Raw genomic sequence first — 15777 nt, 5'->3', positions numbered from 1 at the left:
CACTGTTTCTTGTTCTGGTTTCTTACTGAGTTGAGTGCTTGTTCGTTACTTCCAATAAAGCTGAATCACTTGCTGAATCACTCTAAGAGTCCTTTGTTAGCGCGATCTAACAGGCATCCCTTCCCAGGAGCCCTCTCCCTCCCGCCTGCCCCCTTCAGCCTTGGAGAAGGGCCTCGTCTAGCTGCCACCACTCTGGTCTGGGGGTTCAAACCAGAGAGGGCTCAGAGTACCCCCCTTCACCCTTCCAAACAGCACCCCCCCACACACACACACTGGTGAGGGCCTTGCCAGGTGAACAGTCAAGCCTGAGGCATGAGGACCAGGCCGATGAAGACCAACTTTTATTAAACAAGGTGGGGAGTAACCAACAGATGGGACCGCCGGCTTTAAACATCAGCCAACAGGGCACAAAGGAGCCAGCAAGAAGACAACGAAATCTCCTGACATGGCTGCCTGGCTGCTTGCTGTTCGGCCCCCAGGAGAGGAACGGGGGGGGGGGGGGCTTATAGTCCTTCTCTCAAGGCTCCGCCTCCTGGGAGGTGACTGACCTTCCCTTTTGCCCCAACTTCACCCCAGTCCATCCAGAAGGCTCAGACGGTACCTGGGAAATGTAGGCCTGTTGCAAACTTTACACCAGGCCTCTCAGAGTCTTCTGCGTGGCCTGAGGCCTAAGACCATGACAACATGGGCAACAACTCCCCCGTGGGGACACCAGTGTTTGCTTACTCCCCAAAGACCCTCGGATGTGACTGCCAGGGGCCCGGATAAAATATCCCATTTGATTATTTTGTTAATTAGGGTTGCTAACCCCCAGGTGGGAGCTGGAGATCTCCTGGACCACTTAGATTGGTTATTTATTATTTAAAACATTTATTCCACATCTCCTGGAGAAAAGGGCTGCTTTGGAAGGTGAACTATACGGCACTATATCAGACCGAGGCCCCTCCCCTCCCTGAGCCCCACTCTCCCAGGCTCCACCCTCAAAGCTCCAGGTATTTCTGAACCCACGGCTGGCAACCCTAGTTATTTATTCATGTTATGTTCACAGCCTCCGGAGCCCCCTTGCTCGCCCCCACAGCCAAGAGGAATTGAGCTGTGGCTCACTGCCAGAGTGTCTGCTTGGCATGCAGAAGGTCCCAGGTTCAATCCCCGGCTGCATCTCCAGTTAAAAGGATCAGGTAATAGGTGATGTGAAAGACCTCCGCCTGAGACCCTCAAGAGACGCTGCTGGTCTGAGTAGATAAGACTGACTTTGATGGACCAAAGGTCTGGTTCGGTACAAGGCAGCTTCATGTGTTCATGTGACTCAGGTTTGCTGGACAGTCATCTGAGGTCACAGAGCCCTCAACAAATTAAAGTCTACCCAGATCCAAACCCAAACCCAGGGAATGCCTTCAAGCCACTACTCAGCCTTTGTTGGGCCAGCCATCGCTTTTCCTAGCTGTAGCACAGACACCGTTTGACTCACAGCAGCTGATACTCTGGAAAATTTTGTGGGTCTCAGTGGAGCTTCTGGACTTGAATTTTGTTCTGTTGCACTCATACCTTACACTCCTGAACCTCTGCTCCCTGTAGGGGTGAGCTCTCATGCTCCATCTCTCTCTCTCTTTCCTGGGCTTGCCTTTTCTTCCCACTTTTCATCAACTGTCCTTTTCCAGTTCCCAGAGTTGTGTTCTCTCAGCTTCCTGTTGTCTAGGACACAAGTTCTTTGGTAGGACATTACTTCGGAGTGTGAGAAGGACTGTGAGGCTCAGAATACTGGTCGCAGCCAACTTCTGGTGACCCCGCAGGGTTTTCAAGGCAAGGGACGTCCAGAGGTGGTTTGCCACTGCCTGCCTCCGGGTCACGAGCCTGGTATCCCTTGGAGGTCTCCCGCCCAAATACTAAACAGGGCTGAGGTGCAATCTGATGCCACTTTCCACCACCCACCAGGAAGGGTGCAGAAGGCGTCTTCGCTTGCTTCATTTAGGAAAGTGTACAAGACTTCTCTATTTCAGAGGGCCTTCAGTGGAGGTAAACTGGTCACATCTGGCTATGCTTTTAATCTCTGCAGATTTACTCCACATTATTTTCCTTTTTGTTAATGGATTTTGTTAAGTTTTCATGTCCCTGCAAACTGTGGTTGCATTTTTAGCCACCTTAAGGAAATAAGGTGAGATCTGAATATTTAAAATAAATGAATTACATAAACTGAATGTGCAGGTTTTTTGAGCACTAGAGCATCTTTTCAAATCTGTCAACATGGATGGCAGTGGTATGAGTGTGGACCACAGTCACCAAAACCTTCACCGTGCCACTTGCAACTTGGGGGCGGGGGGGGGGCTGTCGTCAACCATAAAAATGAAAGAAATTGTATAATGTTGCTTGACCTGCCCTGGATGGCCCAGGCTAGCCTGACTTTGTCGGATCTTGGAACCTATGCAGGTTGGGTACTTGAATGGGGAGACCTCCAAGGAAGTTTAGGGTTGCTACACAGAGGCAGGCAACGGCAAACCACCTCTGAACGTCTCTTGCCTTGAAAACTCTACAGCGTCCCCATAAGTCAGCTGTGACTTGACAGCACGTTCCAACACCACCGCATGATGCATGCTGTTTTCGAGAGGGAATCTCATCTCTTGTCTGCTAAAAAAACCGTGCAATTGTCTAGCTACCGCCCCCACCCCTATTACGTGGCCTTCTGAATGTGTTTTGGTCTACTGCTAATGAAGAATGCCTGGAGACCCAAGCGTAGGGAAGTGACTATCATAGGTATGTGATGCAAAAATCACAGTTAAGACACAGAAGGAGAAGTCAACTGGGTTGTGGCAAGATTAGTGCTGCCAATTCAGGGTAGGGAAATTTCTGGAGATTTTGAGGATGCAGCCTGGGGGTGGTACAGTTTGGGGTGTGGATATTGTATATTGTCACCTTGCTTATTTAATATATATGCAGAGTACATCATGCGAAATGCTGGCCTGGATGAATCACAAGCGGGTAAGATTGCTGGGGAAAAGATTAACAACCTCAGATATGCAGACGATACCACTCTAATGGCAGAAAGTGAAGAGGACCTTAAGAGCCTCTTGCTCAGAGTAAAAGAGGAGAGTGCAAAAGTGGGCTTGAAGCTCAACATCAAAAAAACTAAGATCATGGCATCCCGCTCCATCACTCCTTGGCAAATAGAAGGGGAAGTCGTGGAAGTAGCGACAGACTTCACGTTCCTGGGATCCCAGATCACTGCAGACTGTGACAGCAGCCATGAAATTAAAAGACGCCTGCTCCTTGGGAGGAAAGCGATGGCGAACCTAAATAGCATGATAAAAAGTAGAGACATCTCCCTGTCAACAAAAGTCCGCATGGTCAAAGCAATGGTATTCCCAGTAGTCATGTATGGCTGCGAGAGTTGGACTATAAGGAAGGCCGAGCGCCGAAGAATAGATTCTTTTGAACTATGGTGCTGGAGAAGACTCTTGAGAGTCCCTTGGACTGCAAGAAGATCAAATCAGTCAATCCTAAAAAAATCAACCCTGACTGTTCCCTGGAAGGCCAGATAATGAAACTGAAGCTCAAATACTTTGGCCACCAAATGAGAAGGGAGCACTCGCTGGAGAAGACCCTGATGCTGGGAAAGATTGAAGGTCAAAGAAGACAGGGATGGCAAAGGATGAGAGGGTTAGACAGTGTCATAGATGCAACGAACATGAAATTGAGTGAACTTCAGAGGACAGCAGAAGACAGGAGGGCCTGGTGTGACTTGGTCCACGAGGTCGCGAAGAGTCAGACTCGACTGTGCGACTGAACAACAACAACAACAACAACACCCCTACTTTCTTGAAACCTCTTGCTGTTTTGCTCAGGCAAGGGCCTCTCAATTGACTTTGCACTTTCATTCCAGGCAAAATTGGGTAGCAACTCATGTGAGGTCCCCATCCTGTGGGTCGCAGCCACTGCCTCATTGCAACCAGGATGCCCAAGGCTGACCTCTCCATGCTCATCCAAGCCTTGAGGAGTGCCGGCAGCTACTGTTTCTGTCCTGTCTTGATAAATGCTTCTAAGAAATACACATTAAGGCAATGTATTCACAGACATGGAGAACATCTGTCATATGCAACCACTGTTTGGCTTCCACTTTAAGTCTCTAGCCTTCCCCTCCTCTTCCGCGGGCTTTGCATTAGTGCACTAATATCCCACAGGCCAATAAAAAGATTAATTAGGATGCAGGAGGTAAGAACAATTATCCTGCTGTTAAGGAAGTTCAGGAAAGCAGAGTGTCTGTTGACTCAAGATTAGAACGGCAAACAGATTAAATTAATTAATTACCCAAATAATTTCAGATTCCCAAGATTACAGGTGGGAGTTTTAAACAAAAGATACACTGTGTCTGACAAGGGCTGTACTCCAAGGGTTTGGTTTTGTTTTACGCCACATAGATCACATGGCCAAATGTGTGCATAGAAATGCACAGAAAACCAAATCAAAGGGGATTTAATGGGGTGCGTGTGTGGAGGGCACACATACACCGATTTGGATGAGAGCGCATTGAGATTCTGTATGGTGCAGTAGTGCGAATACTGGACTCAGACCTGGGAGACCTGGGTTCAAATTCCCACTCAGCCATGAAACTCATTGAGTGACCTTGAGCCAGTCGCTTTCCATCACCCTTCCCGGCCTCATGTTCTGAGGGCAACCTGCGGGAGGGCAGAACTTTGTACCCTGCCCTGAGCTGCATGAAGGACAGGATCACATTACCAAAATAATTAGGTAACTGGTCTCAGGTATTTTGGATCATGGGTGGACTGACAACCATGCACAGTCTACACTGTTTTGTATCAGAATCTCCATAGCCCACTGACGGGTTTCAAATAAAGAGCCTTTCCCTAAATAAACCAGGCCAGATGCTCACAGCAGATGCTTTCAGAGGGGTATCCCTTCCGCCAGGTTCACCCCTTCCCTGCCAGGGTCTCATGCGTTCTGGGCATGGCATCATTTTGATGGGATGGACTGCTGGAGGAGATGCCAGGGGCACCCAGAGCCTCCCGGAGGGCTTGCAAAGTAATCTTCCAAAGCGCCTTCTTTGATTATGTTCTCAGATTTTACCTGTGGGCGCTGGAAACATTTACGGGCTTTGAGGTGTCCTCAGTACATTTCCGGTTGAGTTTGTTTCCCCCTTCTCCTTTGCTTGCTCCAAAACCTTCACCTGGCCATGCCTACGTTCTAAAAGCACTTGGGGGGGGGGTACCAAGAAAGGCACTAGTGGCTGCCAGTGGTGTCAGTGGGCACCAGGTTGGGGACCCCTGTTTTAAGGCCTTTGCAGCCTCTGAATGTCCTTCCTGTTACTTCAGGCATCTCGGTTCCAGAGGCACCCTGCCTCTGTAGAGTCTTGAAAACATATATCCATAAAGTCAAAGAAGAGAAGAAACCTCCCCACACACACTTCCTCCAATTTGAAATTAAGTAGACTAGTGAATGCTCACATTGCAAAGAACGTGGGGTTTCATCTGAGGATGAAAACTTATTTGGAGGGAGCTCTTAATACCCACCACGGTTCTTAAGACATGGAACAATACCGCCTCACTCTATTTGGAAACTTCACATTCTTGAGATTATTTTATCACAGCTGGGCAATTTAGTTTAGGCCCATAAAAGAGGATTTAAAAAAAAACCATACATTATCCAGAATGCGATACCTTTGTGACTGGAAGTTCCTTGGATTTAGACTCAAAGAGATGCTCCAGCTTGGAAGTGTCCACCTTAATAGGTTCCAGTTTTGACCACAGGAATCCTTTGCAGCGCTTGTTGTTCTTACACTCAAACGGCCTCACCTCGTTCCAAAACAGGCGGATCGTCTTCTTCTTCTTAATAAAAGCTGGCTGACCCCTATGGAGCGGGGGAGATCCTAAACCCTGAGGAGTGCCAAACAGGGGAGGGGGAACCAATAAATTACCAGAGGGCGGGGGTGGAGGTGGGCATCCATAAAGCAAGGGAGGGGGCGGAGGGGGCAAGCCGAAAAAGGAAGGCGGGGGTGGGGGAGGGGGGGCCAGGGAGTCACCAGGACCCATTTCCACGTCCAAAACATCAATGTCGTCGTCGTCCCTCAAGTCCGTAAAATCCATGTCTTTGATTTTAAGTTCCCTCGGATTGGCCAGCAGCTGATCCCAAATATAGTCAGATTCCTTCTTAGCCTGTGTTGGTGGTGTCTTTTCAGAGACCTTCTCACAGAAATCACTTTCAGGGAAGTTCGAGCCTTTGGCCAGCTCACCATTATTGAACCGTTCTGCAAAGGCCTTCACGCTGCCGTGGTTGTCCAAACTCCCAATCTCCATTTTTTGGACACTGAGATCTTTGGCCTGCTTGGTGGCCTGCAGGACCGAGATCCTGCTGGCCAGGCTGGTGATGGTGTCTTCACTCGCCTCCGCCACCTCCTTTTCCTCCGCCGCCTTCTCCTCCAGCTCTTTAGCCTCCTCCTCATCCTTGGACTTCTTGTTATGGGCATACAACATATCCAGCATGAACCGCTTGTTGTTGAGGATATTGCTGCCCTGGTCATTCACACCGACATCCTGAATGGTCTGTAACCAGGGACCTGAAATCACAGAGAAACAATGAATGGGAGTGGGAAAGGAGGCAGAGGGCCCATCCACACGCAACTGTAGTGGCCAATGAGAATGAATACCATTTTCTAGGGGAGCTGGATATAAAGCAAGAACACCCTTTTGGAGCGTAATTTTCCAGACAGCAGTGTTTCGTCATAGGGTTTTTTAAAACGTTCTTAGCAATGTCAGGACAAACTACATGCTTGAGGTTGCTTTCTGTGTTCATAAAAAAGAAAGTAGAATCTTTATTTAACATCTTAGTAGTTTTGACCCATTTACTTTTATTGGGTGCTTAACAGACAGCCTCCCGTTCTAACCTGTAGAAACCTATTCGAAGAAAAGGACAGGACTGAAATACCAGAAAGGTTACTTCTGCAGCATGTTCGGAATGGGGGAGAATCATGAACTGGTGGCAGAAAGTTCCGTCAAGGTGAAGCCAACTAACGGTGACCCCAGAGGGTTTTCAGGGCAAGAGATGTTCAGAGGTGGTTTCATAACATCACAGAATCAGAGAGTTGGAAGGGCCCCAACAGGCCATCTAGCCCCCTGCTCAAGGCAGGATCAGCCTACAGCATCCCTGACGAGTGTTTGTCCAGCTGCTGCTTAAAGATTGCCAGGGAAGGGGAGCTCACCACCTCCCCGGGCAGCTGATTCCACCGTTGAACAACTCTCACTGTAAAGAAGTTTTCCCTAAGATCCTGCCGGAACCTTCCCGGAACCCATGATTGCGAGTCCTGCCACCTGCTGCCAACAGGAACACCTCCCTGCCCTCCTCTAAGTGACAGCCCTTCAGAGCAATCATGTCTCCCCTCAACCCTCTCATTCCCAAGTCCCTCAGCCTTTCCTCACAGGGCTTGGTCTCCAGGGCCCCGATCATCCTCGTTGCTCTCCTCTGCACCCGCTCCATTCTGTCCATACCTTTTTTGAAGCTGCACACAATGCTCCAGGTGTGGCCTGACATTTCCATTGTCAGAAGTCTCACTGTCATTGCCTGCCTCTACATTGTGACCCTGGACTTCCTTGGTGATCTCCCATCCAAGTACTCACCTGGAGCTGACCCTGCTTAGCTTCCGAGTTCTGAGAAGGCTAGCCGGGGCCATTCAGGTCAGAGCAGTCATGAACTATTCCATCCAAAACCCAAGCTCGTCTCTTTAACTCTGTGCTGAGATTCAAAGCATTTGGTCTACTCTACCCACTCCACAGGGGCAAATGCACCAACTATCCAAAAAGACTGGAATCCACACTAAGTAACCAAAAGCTCAGATGTCAAACCCAGGTACCAGAGTACAGAAAGGACGCATGCCCAGGATTCCTATCGAAGCCACTCAGATTCAGAACCAAGTAGTTTCCTTGTAGTGGGAAAACGTATGGGACACCCCTATGCAGAGTCATGCTGGTCTAAGCCCGTTCAGAATGCTTTGACTGTCCAGCATGAGCAGGGAGATGAGCTTCTTCTATGCACCATAACTTCTGTATGTGGCTCTGCGTCTGGCACAGCATCCCTCCATGAAAAAACGCAAGCGCCATAATGCAGAGCTCTCCCCCATGTCTGGGCATCAAGAGGTCCTGTATGTTCCTGGCGCAGCACTAGACGGAGTCCTCTGTGGGGCCAATCAGAATGGGGACCGGGAAGGCCTGGGCCTCAAGCCCAACAGGGAACAGGAAATCTGCGACACCTGGCTATTCTTTGGATTTGGGGAAGTTACAAAACATGCATTTTATGGGGCACCACGTGCCATCATTGTAAAACTTTTATGATGATTAGGGGGCCTGAAAAGCCGGAAGTGGCCTGGCCCTCTCTGGACAAACTGGAAGCTGCCCTGTACTGAATCAGACCATTCGTCTGATTCGGTCTGGATCTAAACATTTTCTGCTCTTTAGAAAAATTTAACTGCCAGGGTTTTTGATATTTAGTTTGCTGAATTTCGTTATGGCTTTGCTTTTAAGTTTGGAAGCGTAATGATAGTCCAAGAATAAACAGCAGGCAAAATAGAAGGTAAAAACAGTCTGCAAACCCTCATGCTGCAAACAAACTGTTGGCACAAACAGCTGTGATCTCAAGGGCAATACTGTACAAAGAGACAATGGGTCCCAGGGATTACGGAGGTCAGCAATGGGTAAATCTATGCAGCTGCTCTCAGAGAACCAAGCTGAAGGGTAAGTGCAACCTCATTTGTTTTGCCACCATTGCTGTCTAGAAGCTGATGACTGACTATGCTTTGGATGTCTGGTGAAGACTTCCTGGTTGCTTTGGCCCTTGCGTTGACGGGGCCCTCCGCCTGGACCATGTTTCAAGGAATAACGGGATAATCATCTGTTCACTAGGCCCAAGAATGTGAAGATTACGGAACCTACTATGTTTACAATACAAACTGCAATAATCCACTATGGTACAGAATTCAAACAATCAAGCACTGCCATCAATGCATGTTCATCAATAATCCAGCCAAAACAACATCTTCCATCTGAGAAGAACAAGACTGGAGACACGTTTCCTCATTCTAAGCCATTTCAGTAGCTTCATCAATGACCTATCTCACGGGGAAATAAGGCCAAACTTGTAAATACAGGGAAGGCACTTTTACTTCTACAATTAAGTGCACGAACTATATTGAAGGTGAGTAATTTTTGGACCGAGACCAGACTTAAATATTTAGGAAGTAACTCACTAATAATGACATCCTAAGGAGAGCTATACTTGTGTAAGTCTCTTGAAGACAGTGGGCTTGAGAGGGTGCAACTCCACATCAGATGGCAATGTTATCAACACACTTTTTCTTGTTTAAGAATTTCGTGTCTCTTTCTAATAATGAAATTTCCATGGTCTTGCAGAAAAGTGGAAACCTGTATTATATAAATTGCGCAAATTGATAAATGGGGTGGATAAGCACCACTCAGAGAAAGGAAGAAGTTTGAAGAGTCATGTAAACATATAAATACCAGCAATATTTTTTTGGGGGGGGTATTTAAAAAAAATATGTGTGTGCGTGAGTGCATTTGCACCTGGAAGTCATGGTGACCTCTGGTGACTGACCCCTACTGGGGCCTGGAGGATATTCAGAGAAGTGGCTGAATAAAGCCTGCCCCCACCTCCCACCTCTGGTATTTCAAGTACTTGCCAGAGTCGACCCTGCTTAGCTTCCAAGATCTGACAAGATCCAGCTTGCCTGGGCTATCCATGTCAGGACAATACCAGCAGTATTAATAAGGGGATTTCCCTTTAAGAGTGAGGTGTTTAAGACCTGGCACATCACATTTTACTGTTTCAAGTCTATTCATATTGAAAGAGAGTATTTATTCATTGTTTACATGGTGCTATAAAATTGAAGACTGGAAGTAGCTTTGTATGTAATTATTGTATTTTTGGATTGTAAGATTTTTGTTATCTATTCTAATAGGTTTCACATTTATTCTGAATATTTTCTACAATATATGTAGCCAGATTTTGTATGGTGTGCTTTGTTATTGTGTGGAGAAACCAATAATAGCCAGTTCTGACCCCACATTCCACACTTGCAGGTCATAGTCTTGCAAGCGCACAATACACTTAACCTGCCTGAATTAATTTGAACAGTGGAGAACAGGTCTATGTCATTAATACAGCCAAGGAGTCTGATGCACAGAACATGCAGTGCAAACTGTTCTTCTGTAGTTACAAGGTTTATGCTCCTTTGCCAATACTGGCTAAATCCAGTTGTCATTCTTGCCACTTCAGAACAGCCTACATGTAAATCTCTGCTGTCTGATGAAGAGAAGGAAAGCAGAGGAATCAAAGAAGCGCATTCCTTTGGAGCTCAGTTGTCAACTGCCTTAGCAATATTACCGACTAACAAAGATGTCTGATGTTTTTCATTTCCAGGAATGAAAAGTGCCTATTTAGAATTGCAAATGAGTGTTCTAAATAAAGGAATAGGGTGCCAAACAGCCAGGTCTTTAAATAGGAAAAAGGCAGACTAATGCTAAGATCTGAAGGGATGTGTGAAATAGCAATTTGGAAGATCCTGACCTTATGAAAACTGCATATATGGTTTGGCAGATAATTGTCCTGAACTTTCAGGGTCCCTTTTCAAATGAGGGGGAAATGAAACTGATGGTACTGTGCATCCCTCAACTCTGTTTCTGACCAGGCAGTGAATTTAAAAGGAATTTTGAAATGTGAGTGCAGGAAACCATCCTGATAACACTTCAAATAGCACAGAAAATGGTTGGTGAGAAACCTTTCCCCAATGGGACACTGTCTCTTAACCAGCAGCCGAATCCTTCCAATTCTGAGACTCTGCACCAGGGGTCCCCAGCACGGTCCCTGTGGGGGTATATCCTTTCCTTAGGTCAGGGGTCTACAACCTGGTATCCACCTTTCAAGGTGCCCAAGTGTTTTTAGAAAGTGGGCAGGGCCAGGTAGGGCTTTTGCCCAGCAAAGCTTCTGATTAGCTGTTGGAGACTTGATTGGCTGTGCAGATTTCTAAAAACGTTGCTTTGGCAGCAGCTGCCTCCACAGCATGAGGATCTTCACTGTGTGACTGAAATTAACCTGCGGCAATCATTTTGTGCCTGGCCCCGCCTCCTGCGGCAGCCATTTTGTTGCTGCATCCACCACGCCATGTCAGAATTCCAAATATGCCCACAGACTCAAAAAGGTTGGAGACTCCTGCTCTACACAGAAAACCTCCCCTGGATTCTATACTGAATGTCTGTGCAGTGAGGTTCTAATAATGGAGGACTGCCCAATGACAACCTGAGTGCAGTGCTTTGTTTCCTTACAACACGTGTAAAAGTGAAGCTGCTGTTTCAGTGTTAGGAAAATGACCCACTGGGATGGGAAAAGGGCTCCACTGTACCAGTCTCATTGTCACTGGTTAGCTTGTCCTCCCTCTCTAAAGTGCTGCTGGCAGAGGAGATGCTGGAGGCCGAGCAGTTGTCCTTCTCGTTCACTTCCTCATTCTGCCGCTCCTTCTCGCTCAGGACGGTGCTTTCTTCTGGCTCTGGACCGTGCTCTGCTTCGCTCTCTGGCTCCGCCTCCGCAGCCTCTACCTCGCGAGGCGTTTCTGCTCCTTCATCATCCTGCTCTGGTTTCGTTTCTCTCTCTGGCTCCACTTCCGGTTCGCATTCAGGCTCGCTGGCACTCACTGGTGAAAAGAACAACGGAGAAAGAGATTCACTTAGAAGAGCACCTCCTGCTGCCTGTAGCCAAGGGAGTTCCGTCAGTTTCTGTTCCTCCACGGCACCTCAATGGCCGTCTTTCAGAAATGACTGGGCCTGAAACACAGCGGTGGGCGATGGCTCCACTCAAGTCACTTTGTAATTCTGACATTCTTTGCCTGAGTCAAGTGGCATCAAAGTCTGAAGTTTATATTAATATAACATATATATATTTATATATTGAAGAGTTCAGCAATCTAGGTATTAAATACCTTATTATCCCATCCACACTGGATGCTGAAATACGACTTCAAGCAAGCAAAGTTCAACGACAAAGAGCAACACAAGGTGACTTTCAGAACAAAACTCAAGTTCAGTGGCACCTTTAAGACCAACAAAGTTTTATTCAAGGTATAAGCTTTTGTGTGCACACACACTTCTTCAGATACATTGAAGTGGAAGTTACCAGTCCATACATATAAATAGAGGGTGAGCAGCAAACTAGCATACAACATAATGAAGGTGTTTAACAGATGCAAGGACCAAACAGGAATAACAAGCTTAGCTTATATGGGCACCATTTGTTTGGATTTAATTATGGGGGAAAATACATAGTGAATCAAATAGATATATCAAAATTGGAGACTGATGTGTAAATGTTCCCTTCTTAATTGTGGACTGCTGAGAGTAATTAACTGAGACCCTGTTAGGCTCCATCTGTCTCCTGTCAAGCGTGGAGGTAATTCTACAGCATCCTTTTCTTTAAGGTGAGGTGACTGGTTGTGCAGTGTCATGTCTCCTCTGTCACCAGACCAGAGAAATACATTCCAATCCACCATTCCAAAGATGTTGAAAGGAATTCTTGACAGCAAAGGAGGTTTCATCTAGTGTGGAATGCTTACACACGCACACACACACACACACATACACACACACAGAAGTGCACATGCAATAAATCCATTGTGCTAGTTTTATGACTACGGCAAATGCTGGTGCTTAGAAAGGGCAGAGCCATGCATTGATCTGACAGAAAGCCAGCTGTTTCCTCAGGCCTGTTTTCTTCAGAACAGCCACATCAAACACCCGCTTGTCATCTGGCAGCCACTGAGCTCCCAAGGGTCAGGCATGTGGCATAGATTGGTTTCTTAACTAGCTGACGTCTGGCACGTGCTGGTGACCTCCTCCTCTTCCTCTTCCTCATCTTATCACTGACACCGGGAGAAATCCAGTCATTCACCTTCCCCTCCATCTGCAGCTAAGCCAGCAGACTTTCACATGCATGCTATTTTCTGCCGTGCTGTGAAGAAGCCAGAAGCCAGCCAGAGGTATCCACAGTCAAGTAGCCCGCAGTTTGCAAACACGGGAAATGGCCATGCAAAAGTGATGGGAATGGGAGCATGCATGCTGAATTTTGTGCATTCCTGAAATCACCTCTTTGCTGCTCTATACATTCTCTTCCAACTTTTTGCCTTGTGGCCAGCTTTGCAGTTCTACAATGGCATTTTACCCTGAGTGGAGCTTTGCAGTGATCTGTACACTGAGATTTGCCTTTTTGGTCATGAATTTGGATGAATCATAAAGTAAGAGAAAAGGAGAGGGGAGTCCTTGCTCAACACAACGGTCTTGTAGCAGGAGATATGGGGAGTCTGTCTCAGAAATGATAAATTAAAACCAGGTACCACCTTGATTACTTGAAGGCTATCACAGTGGCTTAGGACAGGGGTCTCCAACATGGTGCCTGCTAAACATTTTTTTAGAAAGTGAGAAGGGTCAGGTGGGGCTTTTGCCAAGCAGTGTTTATGACTGGCCATGTGCAGATTTTTTTTTTTTTTACATGTTGCTTTGGCAGCAGCTGCCACCACAGCACAAGGATCTTCATTTTGTCACTGAAGGCAAGCTGTGGCAGCCATTTTCTGGCTGGCTCCTACAGTGGTCAATTTGTGGTTGTGCCCACCATCCTGTGTCAGGATTCCGAAGTTGCCTGCAGGCTCTCAAAGGTTAGGGACCCCTGGCTTAGCACATGTTTGGGACATGAACATTGTAATTAACAAGAGTCGCCCAAGAGAACGGTTTTAACGGGGTTAGGCTCAGGGGAACATAACGGGGATTTGTGCCCTTACCTTTGACAGACACGGCAAAGCATCTTTTTTTTCAAAGTCATACAAAATCTATATCCAATAATTTTTCCCAAAACAAATCTTGGCAACAAAATGACTAATATCCAGAACAAGAAAGACTTTGGGGATTTTAGGATGAAGCACTTTCCCAATTTCGTACTTCTAAATGAAGGATGACATGGCATACAAAGTACCACATTTCACCAAAAGATCACAACACTAATTTGATGAAGACTGCAGGACCTATGGACACAGGAAGTGGGGTCTTCCTAGAAGTGGGAAGCTTTATGGAGGAGAGATCTACCAGTGGTTCCCGGCCAAGAGAGCCATTCCTTCCATGCCCGTGTGGTGAGCATCAGGAAATATTTGGCTGACCGCTGATGGAAACCAATTGCTGGGCTACAGGACCCCTTGTTTCCATCTGCTAAGGTGGGTTCCGGATGCTGCGAGGCAGGAAAAGAAATAAGGAAGAGAGTCATTGATTTCCCCCCACACTTCTTCCTTATTCTTTGTACATGGAATTTCTTGTGGGTTTCAACTGATGGCAATGCCACGTGCCAGTTAAAGTTGCCCTCTTGGCATCTACTACAATCTGTCCCCTGTGAAGCAGGTTCCTCGAGGGGGGGCGGGGGGGGCGATGCTTCTGGGAGTTTTTAGGAGGCACTGGAAGGCCATTTTATTTTGAAGACTGTTCAGTGGGGTTCCAGCGGCAGACATATGCTGGGGTCAACTGGTATTTTTAACTGAATTATGTTGCTGCTGTTATTGGGGAGGGGCTGTGGCTCTGTGGTAGAACATCTGCTTAGCATGCAAAAGCTGCCAGATGACAGACCTCAGGTGATGTGAAAGACCTCAGCCTGAGACCCTGGAGAGCTGCTGCCAGTCTGTGTAGACAATACTGACTTAGATGGACCAAGAGTCTGATTCCGTATACGGCAGCTTCAGGTGTATAAAACATAAGCTGCCATGAACTACAAAAGGGAAGGTGGCATCTAATTCTTTTAAGATAATAATAAATTAACCACTTTTACTCTGGCCTAAGCTTTTCAGGCAAGAATGTTCCCAAACATTAAAGAATCCCAGCTCTTCTATTACTGAAATTCTACATTCACTATAGAACCAAGAAACTGCATTGTAAAAGTCTAGGCACTGTCTTGAGTCTTGGGATCCAAGAACTGCAAGCTTGAATTAAGGGGGGGGGGATCACAAAGGAACAAGGAAGGGGTTAGCCTTCGGGATCAGCCTGGCATCTGCATGGCAGACCACACAACGTCCGGGCCAGAATGTCCAGCCCGTGTGGCACAGGGAGAAGCTACACATTCCCAGGAACTCTGGCGGGAAGTGCTGCTAAGTTCACCGTGGACTACTGGAGACCCTTCTCTCAAGGCAAGAGACAAACACGCAGCAACCCCGGGCTTCCCTGGTGGTCTCCCATCCAAGTACTGACCAGGGCGGACCCTGCTTAGCTTCTGCGCTACGGGAAGCCCACCCGCTCACCCGTCTTCCCCATCCTCCAAGGGAGAACCCTGGCATTCGGACGAGGGAAGCCGACAGCAAGCCCTGCTTCAGAATGCCCCACCCCCCCTTTCTGGAAAGCTCAGAGGGCGCCAAGGGAAGGATCGGCAAGGGTCTCAGTGCCCACGGGCACTGTGTTGGGGACAGAGAGCAGCAGGGTTTCATTCCTCCCTGAGCCGGTCTCTCCACGGAGGGGATGGGAATTGCTCGGCGCATCCCCCTCTCTTTGCATAGGTAGCCACCTCACACACTTCTGTGCACATTTTTGTCAAGCTTTCCTCTGGCAAAGCGTAGAGCACCTGCTGTCTGCCGAAAATGATGCCACACCTCCACTATGGAGAATTATCCTGTGCACCTGTTAGACATCTATTCCCTGCACATGGCAAAGCACTCCACTTTATAATGTAATGTCTGGACTAATTCCCAGAGACATA

General features: G+C 47.4%; 1 protein-coding gene across 1 annotated transcript in view; it reads right to left on the bottom strand.

The window, feature by feature from the left end:
* Nucleotides 1-15777, bottom strand: part of FHOD3 (formin homology 2 domain containing 3) — a gene marked incomplete at its 5' end in the record, with an annotated part of 113085 nt that overhangs the window by 65848 nt on the left and 31460 nt on the right. Inside the window, 2 exons of the mRNA XM_015411417.1 lie at nt 5667-6562; nt 11411-11698. Coding sequence (XP_015266903.1) covers nt 5667-6562; nt 11411-11698 — 1184 coding nt within the window. The remainder of the gene's footprint in view (nt 1-5666; nt 6563-11410; nt 11699-15777) is intronic.

This window comes from Gekko japonicus, unplaced genomic scaffold, assembly GCF_001447785.1.
Source record: "Gekko japonicus isolate JY-2015 unplaced genomic scaffold, Gekko_japonicus_V1.1 scaffold3547, whole genome shotgun sequence".
Taxonomy (NCBI): Eukaryota; Metazoa; Chordata; class Lepidosauria; order Squamata; family Gekkonidae; genus Gekko; species Gekko japonicus.
Note: the sequence above shows the minus strand (reverse complement) of the source record. Positions and strands in the feature narration are given on the sequence as shown.